Source organism: Salvelinus sp. IW2-2015, unplaced genomic scaffold, assembly GCF_002910315.2.
Source record: "Salvelinus sp. IW2-2015 unplaced genomic scaffold, ASM291031v2 Un_scaffold1806, whole genome shotgun sequence".
Taxonomy (NCBI): domain Eukaryota; kingdom Metazoa; phylum Chordata; class Actinopteri; order Salmoniformes; family Salmonidae; genus Salvelinus; species Salvelinus sp. IW2-2015.
Window position 1 is genome coordinate 238859 of NW_019943179.1, and position 27622 is coordinate 266480.

At 45.6% G+C, this 27622-nt stretch overlaps 1 protein-coding gene across 1 annotated transcript; it reads right to left on the minus strand.

Annotated features, from left to right (window-relative positions):
- LOC112072041 (DDB1- and CUL4-associated factor 5-like) lies at positions 1 to 27621 on the minus strand. Its single transcript, XM_024139453.2, is given in 14 exon segments — positions 1 to 1596; positions 1599 to 1699; positions 1779 to 1819; positions 1821 to 1925; positions 3744 to 3871; positions 8142 to 8157; positions 8159 to 8209; positions 12701 to 12914; positions 13313 to 13442; positions 14566 to 14705; positions 20051 to 20087; positions 22605 to 22751; positions 26104 to 26615; positions 26779 to 27621. Coding segments are annotated over 13 exon segments (2505 nt in total). The 5' UTR covers positions 26312 to 26615; positions 26779 to 27621; the 3' UTR covers positions 1 to 409.
- Position 27622: the final 1 nt, after the last annotated feature.

A 27622-nucleotide genomic window follows, 5' to 3' on the forward strand; every position in this document is an offset into this window, starting at 1 on the left:
TTTTCAGACCTCTCCTCTGGGACCCTCAGTTGTTCCATGGGCCAGTGTTACTCAGACCTCTGGGACCCCTCAGTTGTTCCATGGGCCAGTGTTACTCAGACCTCTGGGACCCTCAGTTGTTCCATGGGCCAGTGTTACTCAGACCTCTGGGACCCTCAGTTGTTCCATGGGCCAGTGTTACTCAGACCTCTCCTCTGGGACCCTCAGTTGTTCCATGTATTTAATCTACACCAGAGCTAGCAGACCTGATTCAACTAGTCAACTAATCCTCAAGCCCTTGACTAGGTGAATCTGGTGAGGTAGTTCAACGTCCCAGAGAGGAGAGGAGAGGTTTGAGAACCACGGGGAATAGGCTAATGTGGGACAAGTCTTTCACCAAATGATCACCTTCCCACAACAGGCGTCATCATCATGTCTTGAACTTCTTCTCTGAGGGCGAGGTCTCCAACCCCTCCCCTGACCCTTGACCTCCTGACCCCAGGTGAGTCCGTTTTAGCGCCCCCTGGGCCGGGGCCTGGCCTCTCTGAGAAGACAACCCTGSCTCTTCCTCRTCCTTCTCWTCCTCCACCTGGTTCCTAGTGTCTGTTTGTTTCCCCGCCAAGGCCTCCCTCTCTCCCCTGGAATCTGGGGACGCAAACAGGTCTGGAGCCAGACGGTCCCTGGAGTCTACTGGCACTGCAGTCATCTCAGTCTGGTCAGGGAGCCGCAGGCCATTCATGTCAGGGCTGTGGTGATGTCTGGAGGAAGGGGAGACCCAGCTACTGTTGTCCTCCTCCGGACTCTCCAAGCCCTTGGCCATCCTCTCTAAAGCAGCCCCCGTCCCCCCTCCCTCCCAGGACTCTGTCCTCTGCTGCAGAGTGTCCTGAGCCAGAAGGGAGGTGATGAGGAGCCCCTCCTGCTCCGCTCGGTCGTCCTGGCTGTCCAGAGACACTGCAGGGCCGGAACCGGCAAGTCTGCCTGAATTGCTGGCACATCTCCCCGTTTTCGAGCTCCTCCTTTGGGGTCCGATCTGGACCGAGTCCTGGTCCTGCTGCAGCTCCGTGGAGGAWGCGGAGGAGGATGAGGCCTCGTCGATGGAGATCTTGGGGTAGGAGCAGGAGTCGGCCCCCCCGGGGTACAGGGCCTGGGCGGACTCAGGGCGCCCTCCACTGGGCCTGCAGGGGAAGTGCACGCGGCGTCTCCGTGCGGCGTTGCGTTGCCTGGTGCTGACCCTGCGGYGCTGCTCGTCCTCAGAGCTGGTGGAGGAGGTGGTGGAGGAGCTGGAGGAGGCCCCAGCGGGGGAGGAGGGGGGGCTGGAGAGGGTGGAGTTGTCTCGGGGGCTGGGGCGGGGCATGGGGTCCAGCCAGAACCCAGAGGAGTCAGAGTCCTCTCCCACCAGGTCCAATAAGAACGCAGACTGGTGACGTCGCTGACGACTCCTGGGCAGCAACGGCTCCGCCCCCGAGGCAGCCAATGAGGATGAGGAGGAGCGGTCCGAGTCTCCCGTAGCAGCAGCGGGATGTACAGGCGAAGCAGCACCAACCCCAACCAGGACCCCGGCGCCGTCTCTTCCAGCCCGTGTGGAGCCTCGCCCCCTGGCCTGGAGCTGCAGGATGGCCCCTCACTCAATTCACTGTCTGAGTCCGAACTCCAGCCCTCGATCTCCCGACGCACCAGAGAGTCAAAGAAGGCCATCATACGAGGATCCTCCTGGATGGATGAGATGACATGAGAAAGATGCAATCGTACTTCAATTCATCCCCCAGAATGTGTGGTGTGTGTGTTGTGTGTGTGTTACCTGTGAGACGTAGTCGTGCTCAGGCCGCTGCCAGCTGTTTAGCCACCAGGCTGATGTACTCCTCGTGGCTGTACAGACTCCTGGACTTATTCTCCACACAACCATCCAGGTCGCCCAGACTCTCGGTCTGCTGGTAGGGGCTCCACGCCTGGGGGAGGGGGGAGAGGAGGAAGACAAGGCAGAGGTCAGGTTTAGAGAGCCTGTATCAGCTTTCACACTTCGGGTACAGAACTTAGAGCTGCCGTAGGAGAGAGACTAGAGCTGCCGTAGGAGAGAGACTAGAGCTGCCGTAGGAGAGAGACTAGAGCTGCCGTAGGAGAGACTAGAGCTGCGAGAGAGAGGACTAGAGCTGCCGTAGGAGAGGACTAGAGCTGCCGTAGGAGAGGACTAGAGCTGCCGTAGAGAGAGACTAGAGCTGCCGTAGGAGAGGACTAGAGCTGCCGTAGGAGAGGACTAGAGCTGCCGTAGGGAGAGACTAGAGCTGCCGTAGGAGAGGACTAGAGCTGCCGTAGGAGAGAGACTAGAGCTGCCGTAGGAGAGAGACTAGGAGGCTGCCGTAGGAGAGACTAGAGCTGCCGTAGGAGAGGACTAAGAGCTGCCGTAGGAGAGAGGACCTAGAGCTGCCGGTAGGAGAGAGACTAGAGCTGCCGAGGAGAGGACTAGAGCTGCCGTAGGAGAGAGACTAGAGCTGCCGTAGGAGAGGACTAGAGCTGCGTAGGAGAGGACTAGAGCTGCGTAGGAGAGGACTAGAGCTGCCGCTAGGAGAGCAGACTAGAGCTGCCGTGAGAGAGACTAGAGCTGCGTAGGAGAGAGACTAGAGCTGCCGTAGAGAGAGGACAGAGTCCGTAGAGAGAGACTAGAGCTGCCGTAGGAGAGAGACTAGAGCTGCCGTAGGAGAGAGACTAGAGCTGCCGTAGGAGAGAGACTAGAGCTGCCGTAGGAGAGACTAGAGCTGCCGGTAGGAGTGCGGAGGACTAGAGCTGCCGTAGGAGAGACTAAGCTGCCGTAGGAGAGGACTAGAGCTGCCGTAGGAGAGGACTAGAGCTGCCGAGGAGAGGAGACTAGAGCTGCCGTAGAGAGAGACTAGAGCTGCCGTAGGAGAGGACTAGAGCTGCCGTAGGAGAGGACTAGAGCTGCCGTAGGACAGGACTAGAGCTGCCGTAGGAGAGGACTAGAGCTCCGTAGGAGAGAGACTAGAGCTGCCGTAGGAGAGAGACTAGAGCTGCCGTAGGAGAGAGACTAGAGCTGCCGTAGGAGAGACTAGAGCGCCGTAGGAGAGAGACAGAGCTGCCGTAGGAGAGGACTAGAGTGCCGTAGGAGAGAGACTAAAGCTGCCGTAGGAGAGAGCGTTGATGATGATGAACCAACACATCTTCCTTCGACAAGCTCGTCAAAAGGGGACAGATGGCGAAGGAGATGAGTCGTCTGTCTTCACCTCAGGCCCTGTGATTCATGAGGGACAGTGAGTTATAATGACTGAAGACCTGAGAGTCATACAGGATGGGAAACCACCCAGTGAGGAATGCCTGGGAGTTACTACCGTCACCCTTTCAGAGGGTTTAGGAGTAGAAGGGCTGAGATAAATGATTCTGATGGCACGGTGAGCACCCAGGTGGGTTTCTCCTTTTCCCGCAAAGAACAATTACCTTCAAGATTCTGTGCATTTTATAAAGTCCTCAAACAACCGAACTGATGAACTTTAAATCATGACGATGTCATCAATTGATGTTGATGATGTCATCAATTGATGTTGATGATGTCATCAATTGATGTTGATGATGTCATCAATTGATGTTGATGATGTCATGTGGACATATCACTGATGATTTCATGAACCAATCATTGGTACCAAGTCATTTTACACATCAAGTCATACACCCACCCACGACCTGTGATTTGAATGATTATTAAAACTGTAAATAAATAAAAATWAATAAATAATAATATCTACGACGTAACTACTGACCTTGATGACCTTCTCGACCCCGGAGGAGCAGATCATATTGGTGCTCGGGTTGAACCGGACTTGGTTCACGATGGAACGATGACCCTTTAGGATCATGGACGCTCCGTTCACCACACGRCCTGGGCCTCCTGGAAGGGCGAGACGGAAATAAGAGATTTGTAATCTGTAAATCACGTTTCCATCCAAACATTTCATGCGGATGAATTACCTGACGCGTAAAGAAAAGCCACGACTGGGCTGACTGAAACGTCGAAATGCCGACAGACAAATATGTTTGGAGGGATCTTTTTGTTTCCGGCAAAACGTATTATGCGAGAAAYGGCAGAAACGCCTTTATGCGTAAATATTGATATAATAACTGTCATAYTGAAGTAAACTTGGAGTCATGTAATGATGTGTGTGTGTAGGGGGTTCTTCCACTACGACTCAGGAAACCATGCAGTTTATGAGGCTACAGATGAAATATGTGATGAACTTCACAGGGTGGTCAGCTTGATGCTGCTTTCCAATAAATATCGAGGATCTTATACTGGTGACATGATGATCGATGCTTGGCGGCCATTTGACAAATACAAATAATAATAAAATTTAAAAAAAATCGCTATTATCCATAGTAATCTCATCATGTAGGTAGCCTACCCACACTGTCTCTGTGAGCTGTTGGCCAGAGGACACATGTCACTGTCTCTGTGAGCTGTTGGCCAGAGGACACATGTCACTGTCTCTGTGAGCTTTGGCCAGAGGACACATGTCTCTGTGAGACTGTTGGCCAGGAGGACACATGTCTCTGTGAGCTGTTGGCCAGAGGACACATGTCTCTGTGAGCTGTTGGCCCAAGAGGACACATGTCTCTGTGAGCTGTTGGCCAGAGGACACGTCTCTGTGAGCTGTTGGCCAGAGGACGACATGTTCTCTGTGAGCTGTTGGCCAGAGGACACATGTCATCTGTGAGCTGTTGGCCAGAGGACACATGTCACTGTGAGCTGTTGGCCAGAGGACACATGTCTCTGTGAGCTGTTGGCCAGAGGACACATGTCTCTGTGAGCTGTTGGCCAGAGGACACATGTCTCTGTGAGCTGTGGCTAGAGGACACATGTCACTGTCACTGTGAGCTGTTGGCCAGAGGACATATGTCTCTGTGAGCTGTTGGCCAGAGGACACATGTCATCTGTAGAGCTGGTGGCTAGAGGACACATGTCACTGTCTCTCGTGAGCTGTTGGCCAGAGGACACATGTCTCTGTGAGCTGTTTGGCCAGAGGACACATGTCACTGTGAGCTGTTGGCTAGAGGAACACATGTCTCTGTGAGCTGTTGGCCAGAGGACCATGTCTCGTGGAGCTGTTTGGCCAGAGGACACATGTCTCTGTGAGCTGTTGGCCGAGGACACATGTCTCTGTGAGCTGTTGGCCAGAGGACACATGTCACTGTCTCTGTGAGCTGTTGGCCAGAGGACACATGTCACTGTGAGCTGTTGGCCAGAGGACACATGTCTCTGTGAGCTGTTGCTAGAGGACACATGTCTCTGTGAGCTGTTGGCCAGAGGACACATGTCTCTGTGAGCTGTTGGCCAGAGGACACATGTCACTGTGAGCTGTTGGCCAGAGGACACATGTCACTGTGAGCTGTTGGCTAGAGACACATGTCTCTGTGAGCTGTTGGCCAGAGGACACATGTCTCTGTGAGCTGTTGGCCAGAGGACACATGTCTCTGTGAGCTGTTGGCCAGAGGCACATGTCTCTGTGAGCTGTTTGGCCAGAGGACACATGTCACTGTCTCTGTGAGCTGTTGGCCAGAGGACACATGTCACTGTGAGCTGTTGGCCAGAGGACACATGTCTCTGTGAGCTGTTGGCTAGAGGACACATGTCTCTGTGAGCTGTTGGCCAGAGGACAACATGTCTCTGTGAGCTGTTGGCCAGAGGACACATGTCACTGTGAGCTGTTGGCTAGAGGACACATGTCACTGTGAGCTGTGGCTAGAGGACACATGTCTCTGTGAGCTGTTGGCTAGAGGACACATGTCTCTGTGAGCTGTTGGTCCAGAGGACACATGTCTCTTTGAGCTGTTGGCCAGAGGACACATGTCACTGTCTCTGTGAGCTGTTGGCTAGAGGACACATGTTCTCTGTGAGCTGTTGGCCAGAGGACACATGTCTCTGTGAGCTGTTGGCCAGAGGAACACATGTCACTGTCTCTGTGAGCTGTTGCCAGAGGACACATGTCACTGTTGAGCTGTTGGCCAGAGACACATGCTCTGTGAGCTTGCCAGAGGACACATGTCTACTGTGAGCTTTGGCCAGAGGACACATGTCACTGTCTCTGTGAGCTGTGGCTAGAGGACACATGTCACTGTGAGCTGTTTGGCCAGAGGACACATGTCTCTGTGAGCTTGGCTAGAGGAACACATGTCACTGTCTCTGTGAGCTGTTGGCCAGAGGACACATGTCACTGTGAGCTGTTGGCCAGAGGACACATGTCTCTGTGAGCTGTTGGCCAGAGGACACATGCACTGTGAGCTGTTGGCCAAGAGACACATGTCTCTGTGAGCTGTTGGCCAGAGGACACATGTCACTGTGAGCTTTGGCCAGAGGACACATGTCACGTCTCTGTGAGCTGTTGGCCAGAGGACACATGACACTGTCTCTGTGAGCTTGTTGGCCAGAGGACACATGGACACTGGTCTCTGTGAGCTGGTGGCCAGAGGACACATGACACTGTCTCTGTGAGCTGGTGGCCAGAGGACACATGACACTGTCTCTGTGAGCTGGTGCCAGAGGACACATGACACTGTCTCTGTGAGCTGGTGGCCAGAGGACACATGACACTGTCTCTGTAGCTGGTGCGCAGAGGACACATGACACTGTCTCTGTGAGCTGGTGGCCAGAGGACACATTGACACTGTCTCTGTGAGCGGTTGGCCAGAGGACACATGACACTGTCTCTGTGAGCGTTGCCAGAGGACAACATGACACTGTCTCTGTGAGCGTTGGCCAGAGGACACATGACACTGTCTCTGTGAGCGGTTGGCCAGAGGACACATGACACTGTCTCCTGTGAGCTGTGGCCAGAGGGACACATGTCACTGTCTCTGTGAGCTGTTGGCAGAGGACACATGTCACTGCTGAGCTGTTGGCTAGAGGACACATGGTCACTAGCTAGGGACACATGCATGTGAGCTGTTGCTAGAGACACATGTCACTGTGAGCTGTTGGCTAGAGGACACATGTTCACTGTGAGCTGTTGGCTAGAGGACACATGTCACTGTGAGCTGTTGGCTAGAGGACACATGTCTCTGTGAGCTGTTGGCAGAGGACACACTGTCTCTGTGAGCTGTGGCTAGAGGACACATGTCTCTGTGAGCTGTGGCACGAGGACACATGTCACTGTCTCTGTGAGCTGTGGCTAGAGGACACATGTCTCTGTGAGCTGTTGGCTAGAGGACACATGTCTCTGTGAGCTGGTGGCCAGAGGACACATGACACTGTCTCTGTGAGCTGGTGGCCAGAGGACACATGTCACTGTGAGCTGGTGGCCAGAGGACACATGACACTTGTCTCTGTGAGCATGGTGGCTCAGAGGACAACATGTCACGTGAGCTGTTGGCTAGAGGACACTATGTCATGTGAGCTGTTGGCTAGAGGACACATGTCACTGTGAGCTGTTGGCTAGAGGACACATGTCACGTGAGCTGTTGGCTAGAGGACACATGTCACGTGAGCTGTTGGCTAGAGGACACATGTCTCTGTGAGCTGTTGGCAGAGGACACATGTCTCTGTGAGCTGTTGGCTAGAGGACCACATGTCTCTGTGAGCTGTTGGCCAGAGGACACATGTCACTGTCTCTGTGAGCTGTTGGCTAGAGACACATGTCTCTGTGAGCTGTTGGCTAGAGGAACACATGTCTCTGTGAGCTGTTGGCAGAGGACACATGTCTCTGTGAGCTGGTGGCCAGAGGACACATGACACTTGTCTCTGTGAGCTGGTGGCCAGAGGACACATGTCACTGTGAGCTGGTGGCCAGAGGACAATGTCACTGAGCTGTTGGCCAGAGGACACATGCCACTGTCTCTGTGAGCTGTTTGGCTAGAGGACACATGTTCACTGTCTCTGTGAGCTGTTGGCTTAGAGGGACACATTGTCACTATATAAAACGCAAAACCATCAGTAGAGTTTAAATGTCATGGAACCCATTTAACATGAGAATATAACAGCAAGTCATTTTTTATGTAGACTACGTTATCACGCACAGCCTTTTATCCACAAAAAAAAGTTTGTTTGCTGGAAACGTCTCTGGTTGGAAAATGTGCATATCATCTGTCATCTGTCACAAATTGGACAGAAACTTAGCTATTGACACAAACAAGATTGAAAAACTGATACGGAAACCACACACACTTACCAGCTTCAGGATCCTTTTGGGATTCTCCACATATAAAGATTGAAGTCATCTGATCCAGACAAGACGTACTGGAGGAGGACAACAAAGAGATTAACATGAGGCATCTACCTATCTATAGACAAGATGTACTGGAGGAGGACAACAAAGAGATTAACATAGAGGCATCTACCTATCTATAGACAAGATGTACTGGAGGAGAGACAACAAAGAGATTAACATAGAGGCATCTCAAAATGCCCCCCTTATTCCTGATGTAGTGCACTACTTAGTCCAAAGCCCTGCTGAAATAAGTAGTGGACTACATAGGGAAATGGGTCCACTAGGGACTCTTTGTAAGACAACGTCCTCTATAAAACACATCATGATGTTAAACTATTACATAAAGTTCTCTGTCCCTGTTGATACAAAAAAAAGAAAAAAAGCTTGTTGTCAACAATTAATCCTCAAAAACAAAAAGCTTGCGAAGATAAAGGGAACATCTAAACTTAAAGAACATTACAGCAAGTCCATTTTCAGATAAGAGACCATATTCATAAAGCGTCTCCGAGTAAGACTGCTGATCTAGGATCAGTTTAGTTCTGTATTTTAGATGATAATGAAAATAGATTAGATAGACAAGATCTGATCCTAGATCAGCACTCTTTACGCTTTATGAATCCGGGCCTAAATCCTCGGGGGAAAAAATGTGTCATTTTTTACATTATTATTTTTTTACCTCAAGGATCCAGTTGTAAAAACAGCACAACAGGCAGCACAGTTACAATACGGAGACAGAAGAATTTATGACAAATCTCTTCTCCGAGGGAAGATAGAATTTGAGCTGAGGTGTAAACTTCTACAAAACACACCGAGCAGAAAATATGTGTGGTGTCTGTTGCCAGGCAATGAGGAGCCGAGCCAATGAAGCCAGAAGAGAAGAAACGATCCAGAGGCTGCATCTCAAATGGCAAACTATTCCAGATATAGTGCACTACTTTTGACCAGGGTAGTGAGCTATGGTAGGGAACAGGGTGCTATTTGGGATGCAGGTATTGTCTCTCTCACTAGGGTCATTATATATCTACTGACTAGTGACATCATATATCTACTAACATCCCTAATGTCATTATCTACACATCATATATCTACTAACTATAGTACATCACTAAGGTCATTATCTACTAACATCAATATCTTACTAACTAGTGACTCACTAAGTCATTATCTACTAACATCATATATCTACTAACTAGTGACATCACTAAGGTCATTATCTACTAACATCATATAATCTACTAACTAGTGACATCACTAGGGTCATTTATATATACTACTGACTAGTGACATCACTAGGGTCATTATATATATCTACTAACTAGTGACACCACTAGGGTCATTAAGAGGTGACACATTAGGGTCATTTAAGAGGTGACACCACTAGGGTCATTAAGAGGTGACACCACTAGGGTCATTAAGAGGTGACACCCACTAGGGTCATTAAGAGGTGACACCCACTAGGGTCATTAAGAGGTGACACCACTAGGGTCATTAAGAGGTGACACCCACTAGGGTCATTAAGAGGTGACACCCACTAGGGTCATTAAAGAGGTGGACACCCACTAGGGTCATTAAGAGGTGACACCCACTAGGGTCATTAAGAGGTGACACCCACTAAGGGTCATTAAGAGGTGACACCACAGTCAATAGAGTGACAAACCCACTAGTCATTTAAAGACGGTGACACCCACTAGGGTCATTAAGAGGTGACACCCACTAGGGTCATTAAGAGGCCTCGGAGACACCTGGGAGGGGAGCCCCATTACACATGTCAAGTAGAATTGTAACCATTACCGGCACTAGCCTTTTGGAAGCTAGTGCTTTCTCTATTCTGTGCGTATGGGCCCTTAACTACTTGTTGTCAAGGTGACGATCTTGCTTAGAGACTAAGCAAGCTAAGCAAGATCGTCACCTTGACAACAAGCAGTCAGGGGGCCAGTGGCACAGAAGAGAGAAAGCACTAGTGAAATGTAGCTGCAGTCATTCCACATCGCCTCCTCTCACAGGCATAACTTCTCTCTCTCTCGCTTTGTTTAACTCTGGTCTCACGCGCCACTGCTAGATTCCAGCCTGCAGCAGCACAGCTCTGTTATTTTAGTGTAGAATGGTCTTCTGTAGCTTAAGGTCTCCCCTGACAGCACCGCAGCATATTGTGAACAGAAACTAGACATGTTTTCAGAGTGATATCATGTCTCATACGAAGAGAGAGAGGGGGGGGGTGGGGGGGGCTAGTGCCAAATTACATCCTATTCCTTACATAGTGCACTACTTTTGAGCAGAGCCCTGGACACTATGTAAGGAATAGGGGTACAAACAAGGTCTGGGGAGGAGCTGAGGAAAGAGTCTTGGCTAGAGATGCAGGGCTTCTGTGTTCATCACTAGACGGAGACAGAAGGGCCTCAATAAGGCCTCAACTTTCACCATTACCCTCTGGGCTACTTCCCAACTGGTTCCCTATAAAGGGCTACGGACTAAAAAAATAAGGGCAATGGTCAAATGTAGTGCGCGGTATAGGGAACAGTGTACCATTTGAGACGGACTCCTGAGCCTACTGCAGAGTTCCTTCAGGAAAAACCGAACTTTATAAAGTCTCTATAGGGAAGCCTCTCTTCAACAGACTCTCTCTCTCTCTCTCTCTCTTCCCAGAATAGGGAAAAAGAAAAAAAACGAGAAATTGGGACGTTGACTTTCTTGGTATGCCTTAAGAAACAGAATGGTCTGTGGTTTAGATCGTACGAGTGTTATCTAACGACGCAAAGGTTGAAGGTCAAAGTCCCACAGGGATCACATCCTCGTACTGAACATGTACCCACTGTACTGTAAGTGTCTCTGCTAATTGGTATACACCGGTACCAGTCAAATGTTGACACTTACTCATTCCAGGGTTTTTCTTTATTTTTTAGTATTTTCTACATTGTAGAATAATAGTGAAGACATCAAAACTATGAAATAACACATATGGAATCATGTAGTAACCAAAAAAAAGTGTTAAATCAAAATATATTTTATATTTGAGATTCTTCAAAGTAACCACACTTTTCCTTGATGACAGCTTTGCACACTCTGCATTCTCTCAACCAGCTTCATGAGGTAGTCACCTGGAATGGTGACACCTCAACAGGTGTGCCTTGTTAAGTTTATTTGCGGCATTTCTTTCCTTCTTAATGCGTTTCAGCCAATCAGTTGTGTTGTGACAAGGTAGGGTTGGTATACAGAAGATAGCCCTATTTGCTCGAGATAAAAACGACAAAGTCCATATTTATGGCACAGAGAACAGCTCAAATAAGCAAAGAGAAACAAAAGTCTACATTACTTTAAAACATGAAGGTCAGTCAATACGGAAATTCAAAAGAACTTTGAAAGTTTATTCAAGTGCAGTTGCTCAAAAAATCATCAAGCGCTCTGATGAAACTGGCTCTCGTGAGGAACGCCAAGAAAGGAAGACCCAGAGTTACCTCTGCGCAGAGGATAAGTTTAGAAGTTACCAGCCTCAGAAATTGCAGCCCAAAGAATTCTGCAAAAGACAACACCTAACTAAAGACTACACACCATAAGAAAGAAACATCTGCTGGGCAAGAAACACCAACAATGGACATTAGACTGTGGAAATCTGTCCTTTGGTCTGATGAGTCCAAATTTGAGATTTTTGCTTCTAATCCCCGTGTCTTTGTGAGACGCAGAGTAGGTGAACGATGTTCTCCGCCTGTGTTGGTTCCCACCGAAGCATGGAGGACGTGGTGTGAATGGTGCTTTCTTGTGACACTGTTCAGTGATTATTTGAAATTCAAGGCACACTTAACCAGATGGTTACCACAGCAATTCTGCAGCGATACGCCATCCCATCTGGTTTGCGCTTAGTGGACTATCATTTGTTTTTCAACAGGACAATGACCCAAACACACCCCAAGGCTGTGTAAGGCTATTTGACCAAGAAGGAGAGTGATGGAGTGCTGCATCAGATGGACACTGAGTGTAAAGCAACAGTCTGTAGGAAAACAGAAAGCTTTGAGATGGACAAGAGCCTACTTCCAGAGAGGCCCTATTCCCTATATAGTGCTCCTTTGACTAATAGTGCACTCCTTTAGACCTATACTAGATGCACTCCTTAGACCCTATAGTGCACTCCTTTAGACCCTTAATAGTGCACTCCTTTAAGACCCTATATAGTGCACTCCTTAGGACCCTATATAGTGCACTCCATTTAGCACCCTATATAGTGCACTCCTTTAGACCCAATATATAGTACACTACCCTTAGACCCTAATAATAGTGCACTCCTTTAGACCCTATATAGTGCACTCCTTTAGACCTATATAGGTGCACTCCTTTAGGACCCTATAATAGGGCATCTTGACCAATATAGTGCACCTCTTAGTCCCTATATAGTGCACTACTTTAGACCCGATTCCCTATATAGTGCACTACTTTTGACCAGGGCCTATAGGGTTCTACAAGCTGTAGGGGTGCACTATGTAGGGAACAGCATGCCATTTGGGATGCCATCCATAGCCCCGAGGACTCACCTGGTCCTTGTCTCCAGCGAAGCAGCAGCTCTTCATGGTACAGGAGTTGAAGTAGCCCTGGTTGTCAAACTGGAAGCTGGGTAGGCGAGAGTGTAGCTCGTAGAGGACCGGGGGTAGCCTGCGACGCAGTGCCAGGAGCTGGGTCCCTGCGCTGTTAAAACGCACCGACATRGCACTCTGGAGGGACGTGCTGCCGCCGTACCGTAGCAGAGAACTGGGAGAGACGGAGAGAGAAATGAGAGGTGGATTAGGAAGGAAGAGCAGGAGCCGTGTTCCTCTCTAGGTTTCTTCCTTCAAGGGAGTTTTTCCTGGCCACTGTGCTTCTCCTTTGCTTGACTGTTTGTTAAAGCACTGTGACAGCCGCTGATGTAAAAAGGGCTTTATAAAATATGAAAGTGATTGACAGACAGTGTAGATAAAGAGGAGACAAATAAATGGAGGGTACTTATGTSTAATTACATTTGGAGGCAGTTTCAATGTTATATGGTCAGAATAGAAGCAATGTAAGAAATTGGTGAATTAAATAATAAAACAGTGCCCCCTGGTGGACAAATTGGGTAAAACAGATGCTGRGATTACAGCCTGACTGTGACGGTTAACAGAAGCTCTCACGTGCGAGGCTTGCGGATGTCCCACAGCCCCACGCCCTCCTTGGAGTTGGCTGTAGCCAGCAGTCGGGGCTCGGCCGGGTTGAACATCACACTGTGGAAGGCTGACGGGTAGTTGGCCAGACAGAAGGGCTCTGAAATACACAGGGAAGGACATGTATTTAACTCAGACGACATGGTTATTGATCAGGTGTAGGCCTATAGCAATATGTTTTATATACAAAATAATACACAGAACAATACTTTACAAAAATATAAAAATGCAACAAATTTTTTACATTTTATTTAACCTTTATTTAAACTAGGCAAGTCAACTAACATGTAAAGTGTTGGTCCCATGTTTCATGAGCTGAAATAAAATATCCCAGAAATGTTCCATACACAAAAAAAGATTATTTCTCTCAAATGTTGTGCACAAATTTGTTTACATCCCTGTTAGTGAGCATTTCTCCTTTGCTAAGAAAATCCATCCACCTGACAGGTGTGGCCTATCAAGAAGCTGATTAAACAGCATGATCATTACACAGGTGCACCTTGTGCTGGGGCCAATAAAAAGGCCACTTTAAAAATGTGCAGTTTTGTCACACAACACAATGCCACAGTAATTAAGCCCTTTTGTGGGGGAAAAACTCATTCTGATTGGCCACCCCAGTGGGTGGGCCACTCTCCCAAGTATTTGTACTTGGGTTTATTATGGATTCACATTAGTTCCTGCCAAGGCAGCAGCCACTCTTCCTGGGGTTTATTATGGATCCCCATTAGTTCCTGCCAAGGCAGCAGCTACTCTTCCTGGGGTTTATTAAGGATCCCCATTAGTTGCTGCCAAGGCAGCAGCTACTCTTCCTGGGGTCCGGCAGAATTAAGGCAGTTATACAATTTTAAAAATATTACAATACATATATTACAGATTTCACAACACAGTGTGTGCCCTCAGGCCCATACTCCACTACCACATATCTACAACACAAAATCCATATGTACGTGTGTGTGTGAGTGTGTATATATAGTGTGTGTGTAAGCATGTGTCTGTGCCTGTTGAGGTTAAGGGTTTAATGAATTCAGTCACTTTCAGTCACTGTAGTAGCTGACATGTATAGTGTTGAGTGGGTGGGCCTATGCCCTCCCAGGCCCACCCATGGCTGAGCCCCTGCCCAGTCATGAAATCCATAGATTAGGTTCTAATGAATGTATTTAAAATTGACAGATTTCCTGTAACTCGGTAAAAATCGTTGAAATTGTTGCTCAGTGTATTATTACCTCCGTGTGGCGGCTGCCGTGTGTCCCAGATGAGGACCCGTCCGTCGTCAGAGGAGCTGGCGAACACGTTGTCGTTAACGGGACTGACTGACAGGCCGTACACTGCATCATCGTGAAGGAACACGTTCAGAGTCTCACCTCTGGGAGGGAAACAGAATACAGCTGCTTCATGTACAATAGCAAAGTCAATATCKGTGTCAATATTTCCCTGATAGGCCTACAGTGAATTCGGGAAAGTATTCAGACCCCTTCAATTTTTCCACTTTGTTACGTTACAGCCTTAGTCTAAAATGGATTAAATTCTTTTTTTTGCCTCAATCTACACACAATACCCCCAAAATGACAAATGTGAAAAAAGTGTTTATTTATTAACTTTTTTTTTTATATACATTTGCAAACATGTCTAAAAACCAGTTTTTGCTTTGTCATTATGGGGTATTGTGATGTCATTATGGGGTATTGTGATGTCATTATGGGGTATTGTGTGTAGATTGATGAGGGGAAAAAATATTAATCCATTTATAATAAGGATGTCACGTAAAAAAAAATAATGGGAAAAAGTCAAGGTGTCTGAATACACTTTACATGAGATATGTGTTATCTAAATGTGGTTTCAATGCCCATAAAATAAATAGTACTAGCATAACACTTAGAAAGAAGCAATGTATTCACCGGACTGGTTCACCGGACGTGCTACCTGTCCCAGACCTGCGGTTTCAACTCTCTAGAGACAGGGTGTGGTAGAGATACTCTGAATGATCGGCTATGAAAAGCCAACAGGCATTTACTCCTGAGGTGCTGACCTGTTGCACCCTCGACAACCACTGTGATTATTATTATTTGACCTGCTGGTCATCTATGAACTTTGAACATCTTGGCCATGTTCTGTTATAATCTCCACCCGGCACAGCCAGAAGAGGACTGCCACCCCTCATAGCCTGGTTCCTCTCTAGGTTTCTTCCTAGGTTTTGCCCTTCCTAGGGAGTTTTTCCTAGCCACCGTGCTTCTACACCTGCATTGCTTGCTGTTTTGGGTTTTAGGCTGGGTTTCTGTACGGCACTTTGAGATATCAGCTGATGTAAGGGCTTTTATAAAAACATTTGATTGATTGAACATAACACTTAAAAAGAAGCCATGTATTGGTCATGCATTCTAAGTAGTAACACCTCTGGTGGAAGAGAATAAAACTTTATTTTTAATCCTGTTCGTAACAAAGAGTCTCACCTCTGAAGGCAAGAATATAAATCATTATTTAAAATATGGTTTCGAGACTAATGTACCACTTAGAATGAAGCCACGTTTATCTACCACCTACCACTTAGAATGAAGCCACGTTTTACTAACAACTCTACCACTTAGAATGAAGCCACGTTTTACTACTAACCTACCACTTAGAATGAAGCCACGTATTACTAACCTACCACTTAGAACGAAGCACGTATTACTAACCTACCACTTAGAATGAAGCCACGTATTAACACTGAAGCTTATGTGATACTACACATAACAGCCAAAGTGCATTAATTTTGGTCTGGAGGATTGACAGAACATTTGTGTCTGTTGTTACGGCGATCAAGTTAATTAGCCTACTTTGTGGACAACATTAAACCGAGATTTCTGAGCTAAGTTCTTGAAGGTTTTGAACGTTTGTTTTCCCCCCCCGAGTTAAAACGAAGCAATCAAGGAATGTGAAAATGGCCTGTTTGTACGTTTTGAATAGGAATTAAAATATATMTTTTTTAAATGATTATTTTTGCATACAAAACCAAAATATATCTTGATATTTCCATGTTCAAATGTGGGTTAAAGGTGGAATAGCTGGTCAAGTGACCAGCCAACACTTCCGTCCGTTCAAAGTACGAGATCACCCTTCTAATGCCATCCTATGAATCTATTACCTAACAATAGCTGCCGTACCGTCCCACAGTGACAAGATAAGATCTCAATTTCTGATTAAGTGTGTATTGGCTTATTAAAAGAACTGCTGTTACTGTAAATGGTTAGCTGGCTGATATAGCCCATCTACCTAGCTAACCATTGGTAATCTTAATAAATGATGATGCTATGGAGCCAAAACAACAGTATCTATTGCTAAACTAAGAGATATTCCCTTAGCTATAGTTAGTCAGTGGTTGCATATCTAACTAGCTGGAATGAAGCAAGGGTGTGAATATTAGACGTAAATACATCCCTTCACTGGTTTCCAACTACCCAGACCGGCTACCCAGACCGGCTACCCAGACCGGCTACCCAGGCCTGTCTGATCAGCCTGATAGGGTGCTGTGGGTGTGTCCAGCGTACACCTGCGCAAATCTGTGTATAACAATGGAATGAAACATCCCAACCAATGCCTGTGTCGTACTGTAGGTCCATCACACACCCGAAGTGTCTCTGGGCAGCAGGAGCTAGCAGTTGTTTCTGGACAGACCATGGGTATTAAATGGTAGCTCAGTCAGTGTGGTGGTGTCAACATTTTTTAGTAGATGTCAAATATTAGCTTTCCTCTGTCCTTGGGAGAATCTCAATTGCATTTTCTTGATTTGTTACATCCACTCTCCTCGTCTCCTTCTCAAAACCTTCTCACCTACTTAACCAATGGGTTTTGAGAAGAAATCGAAGAGAGGACGTGAGGAATGAAGGACATGCTATTGAGATTGTCTCCGTGTTTCCTCACCTCCCTCTCAAAGCACATTGGGGGAGAGGGAGAGGGAGCCCCCTTGGGCTCCAATACAGAGAGGAGTGGAGGAAACAAGGAAAGAGGAAGCAAGACTGATGTCTAGTTCACACACACTGTTTGAAGAGTTTGTCATTTTGGTCTATTATCACTATTATTGACAATGACTTTGTTGACAGAACTTATTCTGTCGATCTTGTTCATTCTTCTGGAAGGTTTATCTATAAATGACAGAAGTTGACTAAAGCACAAACAGCTGGTTACTAGGCATGTGACATTTTAAAATGGCATGTACACTACCAGTCAAAAGTTTGGACACAAAAAAAAAAGTGTAAACAAATCAAAATATATTTTATTTTTTAGATTCTTCAAAGTAGCCACCCTGTGCCTTGATGACAGYTTTGCACACACTTGGCATTCTCTCAACCAGCTTCACTTGGATGCTTTTCCAACCGTCTTGAAGGAGTTCCCACATATGCTGAGCAATTGTTGGCTGCTTTTCCTTCACTCTGTGGTCCAACTCATCCCAAACCATCTCAATTAGGTTGAGGTCAGGTGATTGGGGAGGCCAGATCATCTGATGCAGCACTCCATCACTCTCCTTCTTGGTCAAATAGCCCCCACACAGCCTGGAGATTTGTTGGGTCATTGTCCTGTTGAAAAACAAATGAATCCCACTAATCGCAAACCAGATGGGATGGCATATCGCTACAGAATGCTGTGGACGCCATGCTAGTTAAATGTGCCTTGAATTCTAAATAAATTACTGACAGTGTCACCAGCAAAGCACCCCTACACCACCTCCTCCATGCTTCACGGTGGGAACCACACATGCAGAGATCATCCATTCACCTAATCTTAAAAAAAAAAAAAAAACTTTCACCCCTTTTTCATTGTATCCAATTGGTAGCTACAGTCTTGTCTCATCGCTGCAACTCCCGTACGGACTCGGGAGAGGCGAAGGACGAGAGCCGTACGTCCTCTGAAACACGACCCAACCAAGCCACACTGCTTCTTGACACAATGCCAACTTAACCCGGAAGCCAGCTGCACCAATGTGTCGGAGGAAACACTGTGCACCTGGCAACCGTGTCAGCGTGCAATGCGCCCGGCCTGCCACCGGAGGCGCTAGTGTGCGATGGGACAAGGACATCCCTACCGGCCAAACCTTGCACTAACCCGGACGACGCTGGGCCAATTGTGCGCAAACCCATGGGTCTCGCGGCCGCCTGCGACAGAGCCTGGACTCAAACCCAGAATCTCCAGTGGCACAGCTAGCACTGCGATGCAGAGCCTGGACTCAAACCCAGAATCTCCAGTGGCACAGCTAGCACTGCGACAGAGCCTGGACTCAAACCCAGAATCTCCAGTGGCACAGCTAGCACTGCGATGCAGAGCCTGGACTCAAACCCAGAATCTCCAGCTAGCACTGCGATGCAGAGCCTGAGACCACTGGGCCACTCGGGAGAACCTCGTTCACCTACTCTGCATCTCACAAAGTCACGGCGGTTGGAACCAAAATCTCTAATTTGGACTCCAGACCAAAGGACAGATTTCCACCGGTCTAATGTCCATTGCTCGTGTTTCTTGGCCTAAGCCTGATTCATGCAGTCTCCTCTGAACAGTTGATGTTGAGATGTGTCTGTTACTTGAACTCTGTGAAGCATTTATTTGGGCTGCAATTTCTGAGGCTGGTAACTCTAATGAACGTATCCTCTGCAGCAGAGGTAACTCTGGGTCTTCCATTCCTGTGGCGATCCTCATGAGAGCCAGTTTCATCATAGCGCTTGATGGTTCTTGAGACTGCACTTGAAAAAAAGTTTAAAATTCTTGAAATTTTCCACCATTGACTGACCTTCATGTCTTAAAGTAATAATGGATTGTCGTTTCTCTTTGCTTATTTGAGCTGTTCTTGCCATAATATGGACTTGGTCTTTTACCAAACTAGGGGTATCTTCTGTATGTCACAACACAACTGATTGATTCAAATGCATTAAGTAAAGAAATTCCACAAATGAACTTTTAATAAGGCACACCTGTTAATTGAAATGCATTCCAGGTGACTCCCCCATGAAGCTGGTTGAGAGAATGCCAAGAGTGTGCAAAGCTGTCATCAAGGAAAAGGGTGGCTACTTTGAATAATCTCAAACATAAAATATATTTTTTTGTTCAACACATTTTTGGTTAATAAAAGATTCCATATGTGTTATTTCATAGTTTTGATGTCTTCACTATTATTCTACAATGTAGAAAATAGTCAAAATAAAGAAAAACCCTTGAATGAGTAGGTGTGTCCAAACTTTTGATGSGTACTGAATATGTTTTGTTGTTGCTAGGCGTTATGGTCTCATTGTGCCCATCTAGACTATTATTCCTGTAACTACACAGGTGAAGCTGCAAGAAAAATCATATTTAAAATATCAAACTATAAAAAWAAAAAAAATGTTGACCACTTTATTTATAGAAATACCCACATGCATTCTAAGTAGCAAGCTGGTTTGGGAACCAACCTCTACCTTAATGTCTTGCTGGTATATGAGGAGAGTAGTTGTAATTTAAATAAAAAAACATAAATTTTTGACTAAAAATATAAAACATGAGTATTTCAGACAGAGTAAACACTTTGAAGGWGCTCGAGGCAGATACAAGGAGATGGGGTGGAGCTCGAGGCAGATACAAGGAGATGGGGTGGAACGAGAGGCAGATACAAGGAGATGGGGTGGAACGAGAGGCAGATACAAGGAGATGGGGTGGAACAAGAGGCAGAATACCAGTTATGTACACACTGATGAAGACTACTAATATACTCACTGCTCTACATCATGAAGGATGACCTGTTCGTCGTTACCTTTAGAAAGACACACAATAGACCACAAATTAACACATGAAAATCAGGCTACGGGTTGTACTTTGAGTTCGACCCATAGAACGCTAAATCTAAATATTATAAACTGGGTGGTTCGAGCCCTGAACGCCRATTGGCTGACACCCGTGGTATATCTGACCGTATACCACGGGTATGACAAAACATGTATTTTTTTACTGCTCTAATTACATTGGTAACCAGTTTATAATAGCAATAAGACACCTCTGGGGGTTTGTGATACATGGTCAATATACCACGGCTAAGGGCTGTGTCCAGGCACTCCGCGATGAGTCGTGCCTAAGAACAGCCATTAGCCGTGGTATATTGGCCATATACCACACACCGTTGAGCCTGATTGCTTAATTAGAACACTTTAGTTGAAGGGTACCTAGATAAGGACTTCATAACCCATAGATAAGCACATAAGMACATATGACATGCTTAGGGCAACAACTGCATGTTTTTCCATTGCAGTATAAGTGATACTATGGTGACAAAACAAATACACTCCCCGGCCAGTTTATTAGGTACACCAYCCAGTTCATGAAAATGGATCGCTTCTACAGACAGTGAGTCACRTGGCTGTGGTTTGCTATGTAAAGCCGGCAGACAGGCATCGAAGGCATTCAGTTACTGTTTCGATTGAGTGGGMAAAATGAGTGACCTGAGCTATAGCAGCAGACGGCCAACACCGGCGTGCTCCACTCCTATCAGTTAAAAACAATGAGAAGCGTCTCCAGTAGGCAAGTGATCACCAACACTGGACAATTGAGGAGTGGAAAAACATTGCCTGGAACAAGGCAGCAAGTTTAGTTTACTTGAGTGTCCCGTTCAGTCCCCAGACCAGTAGAGTGGAGGTGTCAAACTCATTCCATGGAGGGACTAGTGTCTACAGGTTTTTCCCTTTCAATTAAGACCTAGACAATCAAGTGAGGGGAGTTCCTTACAGTGACCTTCACTCGTCAATCAAGTACAAGGGAAGAGTGAAAACCTGCAGACACACGACACTCCGTGGAATAGAGCATATTTGGGATGAGATGGAACGGGCTGTTCACAGCATAACATGTACCACCATTCAATCTGCAGAACCTGTGTGATGCCATCGCGTCAACACGGACCAACATCCCCGTGGAATGTTTCCAACACCGTGTAGAATGCCCCGAAGAATTTAGGCTGTTCTGGATGAAAAGGAGGGGGGGGGGTCAGAACCTGTGTGATGCCATCGCGTCAACACGGACCAACATGCCCGTGGAATGTTTCCAACACCATGTAGAATGCCCCGGAGAATTTAGGCTGTTCTGGATGAAAAGGAGGAGGGGGGGGGTCAACCCTGTACTAGATGGGTGTGGGAGTTGTTGACACGTACAAAGCGTTGACAAATTATTATGAATGTGTTATGTACTGTATGCTGCTACCCAACTGTCCTTATAAAGTAACCCTGGGTGTTTCTGGTGCTACCCACCAGTCCTTATAAAGTAACGCTGGTGGTTTCTGGTGCTACCCACCCAGTCCTTATAAAGTAACCTGGGTGGTTTCTGCTGCTACCCACCAGCCCTATAAAGTAACCCTGGGTGGTTTCTGTGCTACCCACCAGCCTTATAAAGTAATGCTGGGTGTTTCTGGTGCTACCCACCAGCCCTTATAAAGTAACCCTGGGTGGTTTCTGGTGCTACCCACCAGTCCTTATAAAGTAACCCTGGTGGTTTCTGTGCTACCCACCAGCCCTTATAAGTAATGCTGGGTGGTTTCTGGTGCTACCCACCAGCCCTTATAAAGTAACCCTGGTGGTTTCTGGTGCTACCCACCAGTCCTTATAAAGTAACCCTGGTGGTTTCTGTGCTACCCACCAGCCTTATAAAGTAACCTGGTGTTTCTGGTGCTACCACCAGCCCTTATAAAGTAACCCTGGGTGGTTTCTGGTGCTACCCACCAGTCCTTATAAAGTAACCCTGGGTGGTTTCTGGTGCTACCCACCAGCCCTTATAAAGTAATGGTGTGATTTCTGGTGTTACCCACCAGTCCTTATAAAGTAACCCTGGGTGGTTTCTGGTGCGACCCACCAGCCCTTATAAAGTAATGGTGTGATTTCTGAAAAACAACATGTCTATTTATATAAAACAGCTGATGTCAGCTAACTCAAGCCCTCTACAAACTAATATGAAATGAACCACTATACCCCCATAGTGATAGATTGACCAGTAGCCACCACCCACAGCCTGTCAAACCTGTCTGACCTCCTACTCTGTGGGTGTTTATCAATATGCATAGTATTGTGCTCCRCACTCATGCTCYGAGTGCATTCTCTCGAGTACGTTCCTGTGAGGACGAGTGTGGGGAGAACGCATAAATAATGACGTTAGAGAATCACTCCCCCCTACTGTGTTACCTCACGCCGAGCAGAACTCCCCCTACTGTATTACCTCACGCTGAGCAGCACTCCCCCCTACTGTATTACCTTAGGTAAGAACTAAACAATCTGATCATTTTATTTTGTCTTACCCCCAGAGAACACCCTCTTGTTGGTGCTGTCGAAGGCCAGGCAGAAGATGTTGGAGAGGTGTTCTCCCTTCAGTATGAGAGGCTTGGCCGAGCGAGCATGGAGGACTCTCTCCATATCCCACAGCAGCACTCTGCGGTCATCCCCTCCTGTAGATAGGGAAGACACATCCACAGTAAACAAAACCAGTAAAAAAAAACATATGGTTTGGTCTGGGGTTATTACTCTTGCAAGGACCACCAGTAGAGAAACACACTTGACTCTGAACAGTTGACGTTGAGATGTGTCTGTTACTTGAACTCTGTGAAGCATTTATTTGGGCTGCAATCTGAGGTGCAGTTAAATTGCCGATTTCTGAAGCTGGTAACTGTAATGAACTTATCCTCTGAAGCAGAGGTAACTCTGGGTCTTCTTTTCCTGTGGCGTTCCTCACGAGAGACAGTTTCATCATAACGCTCAATGGTTTTTGCAACTGCACTTTAACTTTCAAAGTTCTTGAAATTTTTCAAATCGACTGACCTTCACGAAGGGTCTGAATACTTATTGTAAATAAGGTATCTGTTTTTAATTTCTTATAAATTTGCTAAACATTGGTTGTGAAGCCGTTTGGATGTACAGCCTAATTCTCTAAAACGTCGTTGGAGGCATCTTATTGTTGAGAAATTAACAATAAATTCTCTGGCAACAGCTCTGGTGGACATTCCTGCAGTCAGCATGACAATTGCACACTCCCTCAACATGAGACATCTGTGGCATTGTGTTGTGTGACAAATCTGCACATTTTAAAGTGGCCTTTCATTGTCCCCAGCACAAGGTGCACCTTTGTAATGATCATGCTGTTTAATCAGCTTCTTGATATGCCACACCTGTCCGGTGGATGGATTTTCTTGACATAGTGAGCATTTCTCCTAACAGGGATCTAAACAAATTTGTGCACAAAATGTCTGTGATCTTTTATTTCAGCTCATGAAACATGGGACCAACACTTTACATGTTCCGTCTATATTTTGCTTCAGTATAAATAGACCTGTTTAATTTTGTCTGGCTTTCCGTTCCAAATAAAGAGGAATATTTTTTGCCTATATAACTTAAAAAACTAGTTGTTAGGTGTAGGCAGGGCCATAGGTAAACGGGGACATGACTAAATAATTAAAATCAGGCTGATTTGACCACAAATAGGGTATCAAGATCTTAGCTAATTCGGTTAACTTTCTATTTAAAATGTATTTTGGGATATGAATAGCGAGTATGTCCACATCACCGTCAGACCATTTTATTGGTAAACTACAAGGTAATGTAAAAGTTGGATTCTTTCGTGATCCAATAAGTAATATGGTACACATCATAATTTGGTTTTAATCCAGAGAGTTTAGAAAAGTATCTAGATCCTCTAGGAGGCTGTGGAGGGATCCAGATTGTGGATTTAAAAGAACATGAATATTCACATCCAAATCACCTGTGAAGTCCTTGGAGAAAAAAATATATATTTATTAACTTTTAACACTTCAATCCACACACGTAATTACAGTACCTTTATACTTGTGCTAAAATAAGTGGTATTTTAGTCAATTTCATTTACAACAATGATTTTAGTATTATGCAAGAGATTTGGGATTAACCAATGACAATATGATGAAGTATTGGGTTACTGAATCTCTAATAGAACTCAGTAGTTTTTATGACAAACTACGCAACACATTACCGAAACCCGCTTACATGCTGACCACACCGCTCGCGTCGCGTGCGCAGCGTTGCAAAATAAATTTTAACATATATATTTTATTAAATTATTTCACCCACACTGCTCGCCGCGCCAATGAGCGTCTGGGTTGCCAAGCTCTAAAATAGAAGTCAGTTCTATTTCTGACCCTGAACACTGTGTGCAAGTCCTGCCTCTCCCATCTCCTCATTGGYTTATAGAAGCAGATACCCATGTGCCATCTCCTCATTGGTTATACCCACATGGGTGATCGACCTCAGTTCATCTTTCAGTCGGTCGTCGTGGTAACTATGAAAGTTAGATGCCAATCACCATATAAAGTACAAAGAAGAAAAATCTTGGAAGGAGGCGAGATAACTAGAAACGATTAGGTTGACGGTTTTGTGTGTGGATTAATTGTAGGAGTATGTAACAACTCAACGTTTATATCCCAGAACAAATTAGCTAGCAACCGCAAGCTAGCTAAATAGGACACATTAGCTAGCAACTGTAAGCTAGCTAGCTTGCCATAAATGTTTAATGCTTTTCGACCTGTCCCCAAATTAATATAATTGGTTCAGAGTTTGTTTTGATATTTCAACCTGCATGTCATGATCACGTTTGGTGTGGGGGGACAAAATCAACTTGCGCGCAGCTAGTTTGGTTACGGTGTTAGCATACTTTTATTTATCCAAATACGTGTACTTAAAAATAACATGTAGACACAATTAATTATTGCARTAATGAGAAATGACAAAATAAATTGTCAATAATTGTAAATAAATTAGTTTTCAATGTTGTATTAGGCTTTATCATTAGTTGAGTGATTTCGATTTTTACAATGATAGTTGTGGAAATTGTGGTAAAACGTATACAATCTGATCCATAAACTGCTTCTATCTCAAGGCTATCAGACTGTTAAACAGCCGTCACTAACATTGAGTGGCTGCTGCCAACATACTGACTAAAATCTCTAGCCACTTTAATAATGAAAAATGTATGTAATAAATGTATCACTAGCCACTGTAAAACAATGCCACTTTATATAATGTTTATATACCCTACATTACTCATCTCATATGTATATAGTGTACTCTATACCATCTTGCCTATAGCGTTCGGCCATCGCTCATTCATATATTTTTATGTAGATATTCTTATTCCTTTACACTTGTTGTGTATAAGGTAGTTGTGAAATTGTTAGGTTAGATTACTCGTTGGATATTACTGCATGGTCTGAACTAGAAGCTCAAGCATTTCGCTACACTYGCATTAAMATCKGCTAACCATGTGTATGTGACAAATAACATTTGAWATATATAAATACAGATCCTAATCTTAGCAAGAGAAATCACGGTGGAAAACTTGTCTTTTTTTTGAGTCAAGTGTCAGTTTGTTGAGAATCAACCCACAATCAAAGGAAGGAGCAGGAAGGTAGTGTAGCTAGCTAGCTGCTACAGTCATGTCACAGATACAAATATTTGGTCATGTTGTGGTAACGTTAGCTTGTCAGCTGGATAACATGCTAACCTAGCTAACTTTAGGTTTTATTTGCTAGTGTTAGCCAACATGATTGTCAGTTTTACGCATGCAGGCTTGGCCTGTACATGCCAGTCTTTTTCCGGGTCATAATTGAATATTTGCATGTTGACAATAGATGAATAGGGAGCAAAAATGTGCATATTCGCCGTCTCAACCAACTAAGCTTGATATCTGACGTGCTAGCTAGTTGTAATCTGTCAACACACTAGTTTCTCGGCTAGCAACTTCCATAACTAGTGATGGTCAATTCACCAACTTACCGGACACCAGGTATTCCCCTCCATTGTTGGAAAACTCTATGGCGTTTACACACCCGAAATGTCCCAGCATATCCTTCTTGTAAAGGCTTGTGCATCCTGCCAACCGGAGTCTCTGGAATTCTTCCTTCATCAGCGGGTTCCCGAAAAGTCTTCTCTGAGACAGAAAGCCCACAGAGGACCGCATWCCGCAACCCTTCACCTCCTTCATTTTTCCTGGAGCCGCTACCTAGCTTGGTTAGCTAAACACAGCAGAAAGATAGCTTGCGATTCCTCACCAACTTGTTGCACTTATCTTTAGCCGATATTGTGCGCTTCATTACCCCAAATTGTACATGTTTCCAAGTTCATATATGCAATMTGTCTGTCTCTAACCTACGTTATGGAGAAGGGAGATATCCCCGAGCGTAATGCTGTTGATGTCGTTAGCAGCAGTGCCTTCTCCGTGTAGTCCTAGTCGCTTCCTGTTCCGCTCCCCTTCAGTCGTCACTAGTTACCACAGTCGTAAACCCCGCCTACACAATTTATAATAAGTAATATGGTACACAACTTTAATCCAATGAGGTTAGAAAATGTATCTAGATCTTAAAATGTGACGTTAAACATTTTTCGAAGAATAGGATCTTAATCTTTCATATCGGGGAGAAATAAAAATTAAAAGGTTAAATTGATACACACCTTTATCGGGTTCCCACACSGCCTCATCTTGATTAGCATGCTCCCAAACACCTGTGTGTAGTAACGGAAGGCCGCCAGAAACGTGTTGTCACTGAAAAATACTGTCGGCTGCAACTGTGATAAAGCTGGTTAAAACACTAAGTGTATATTTTGTATTTGTGAAATTATTTTGATGTGATATGAAAGTAAAGGACTTTGTTTCTATAACAGTATCGCAATTGAGACTCGATTAATGTTTCGATAAAGTATTTGGCTGCCAGAGCCAGACTACATCTTAAAATAACATACGGTAATTGGACCTGTATCTACTTCCTGTCCAGTATGAAGGAAGTTAGAGGTAGTTTCGTGAGCCAATGCTAACTKGCGTTAGCACTATGACGAAGTCTCAAATACCCATAGACTTTCAGTCATTGCGCTAACACWAGTTAGCAACTTCCTTCAAACCGCACGCAAAGACATACAAATGGTATCCATGAGTTAATCTGACTGGGGAAGTAAAGGACGTCATTGCCAAAATCCCGAAGTAAGAGTACATAATTGGGCTAGCCTAACCTTAAATGAAGACACAAGCCATTTGTTTTAATTAACTTTTACGAGAATCAATATATCGCATTAGTGGCTACTCACACTGCTCTCAGGGCAGGTCTGTCGATTTTGACTAACAGAAGTACATTTTCGTTGCAGGTTAGAAATAGGAACATTTTATGGKTAGTTAAAATGCCAAATTTGTCCCTGACGACTCGAACAGATCTACAATAACTACAACCAGGCTTGCCCTGAGAACAGTCTTGGATTCTGCCCGCTTCAAGATCCTAGATCCGCCTCTCAGAACGTCATCACACGC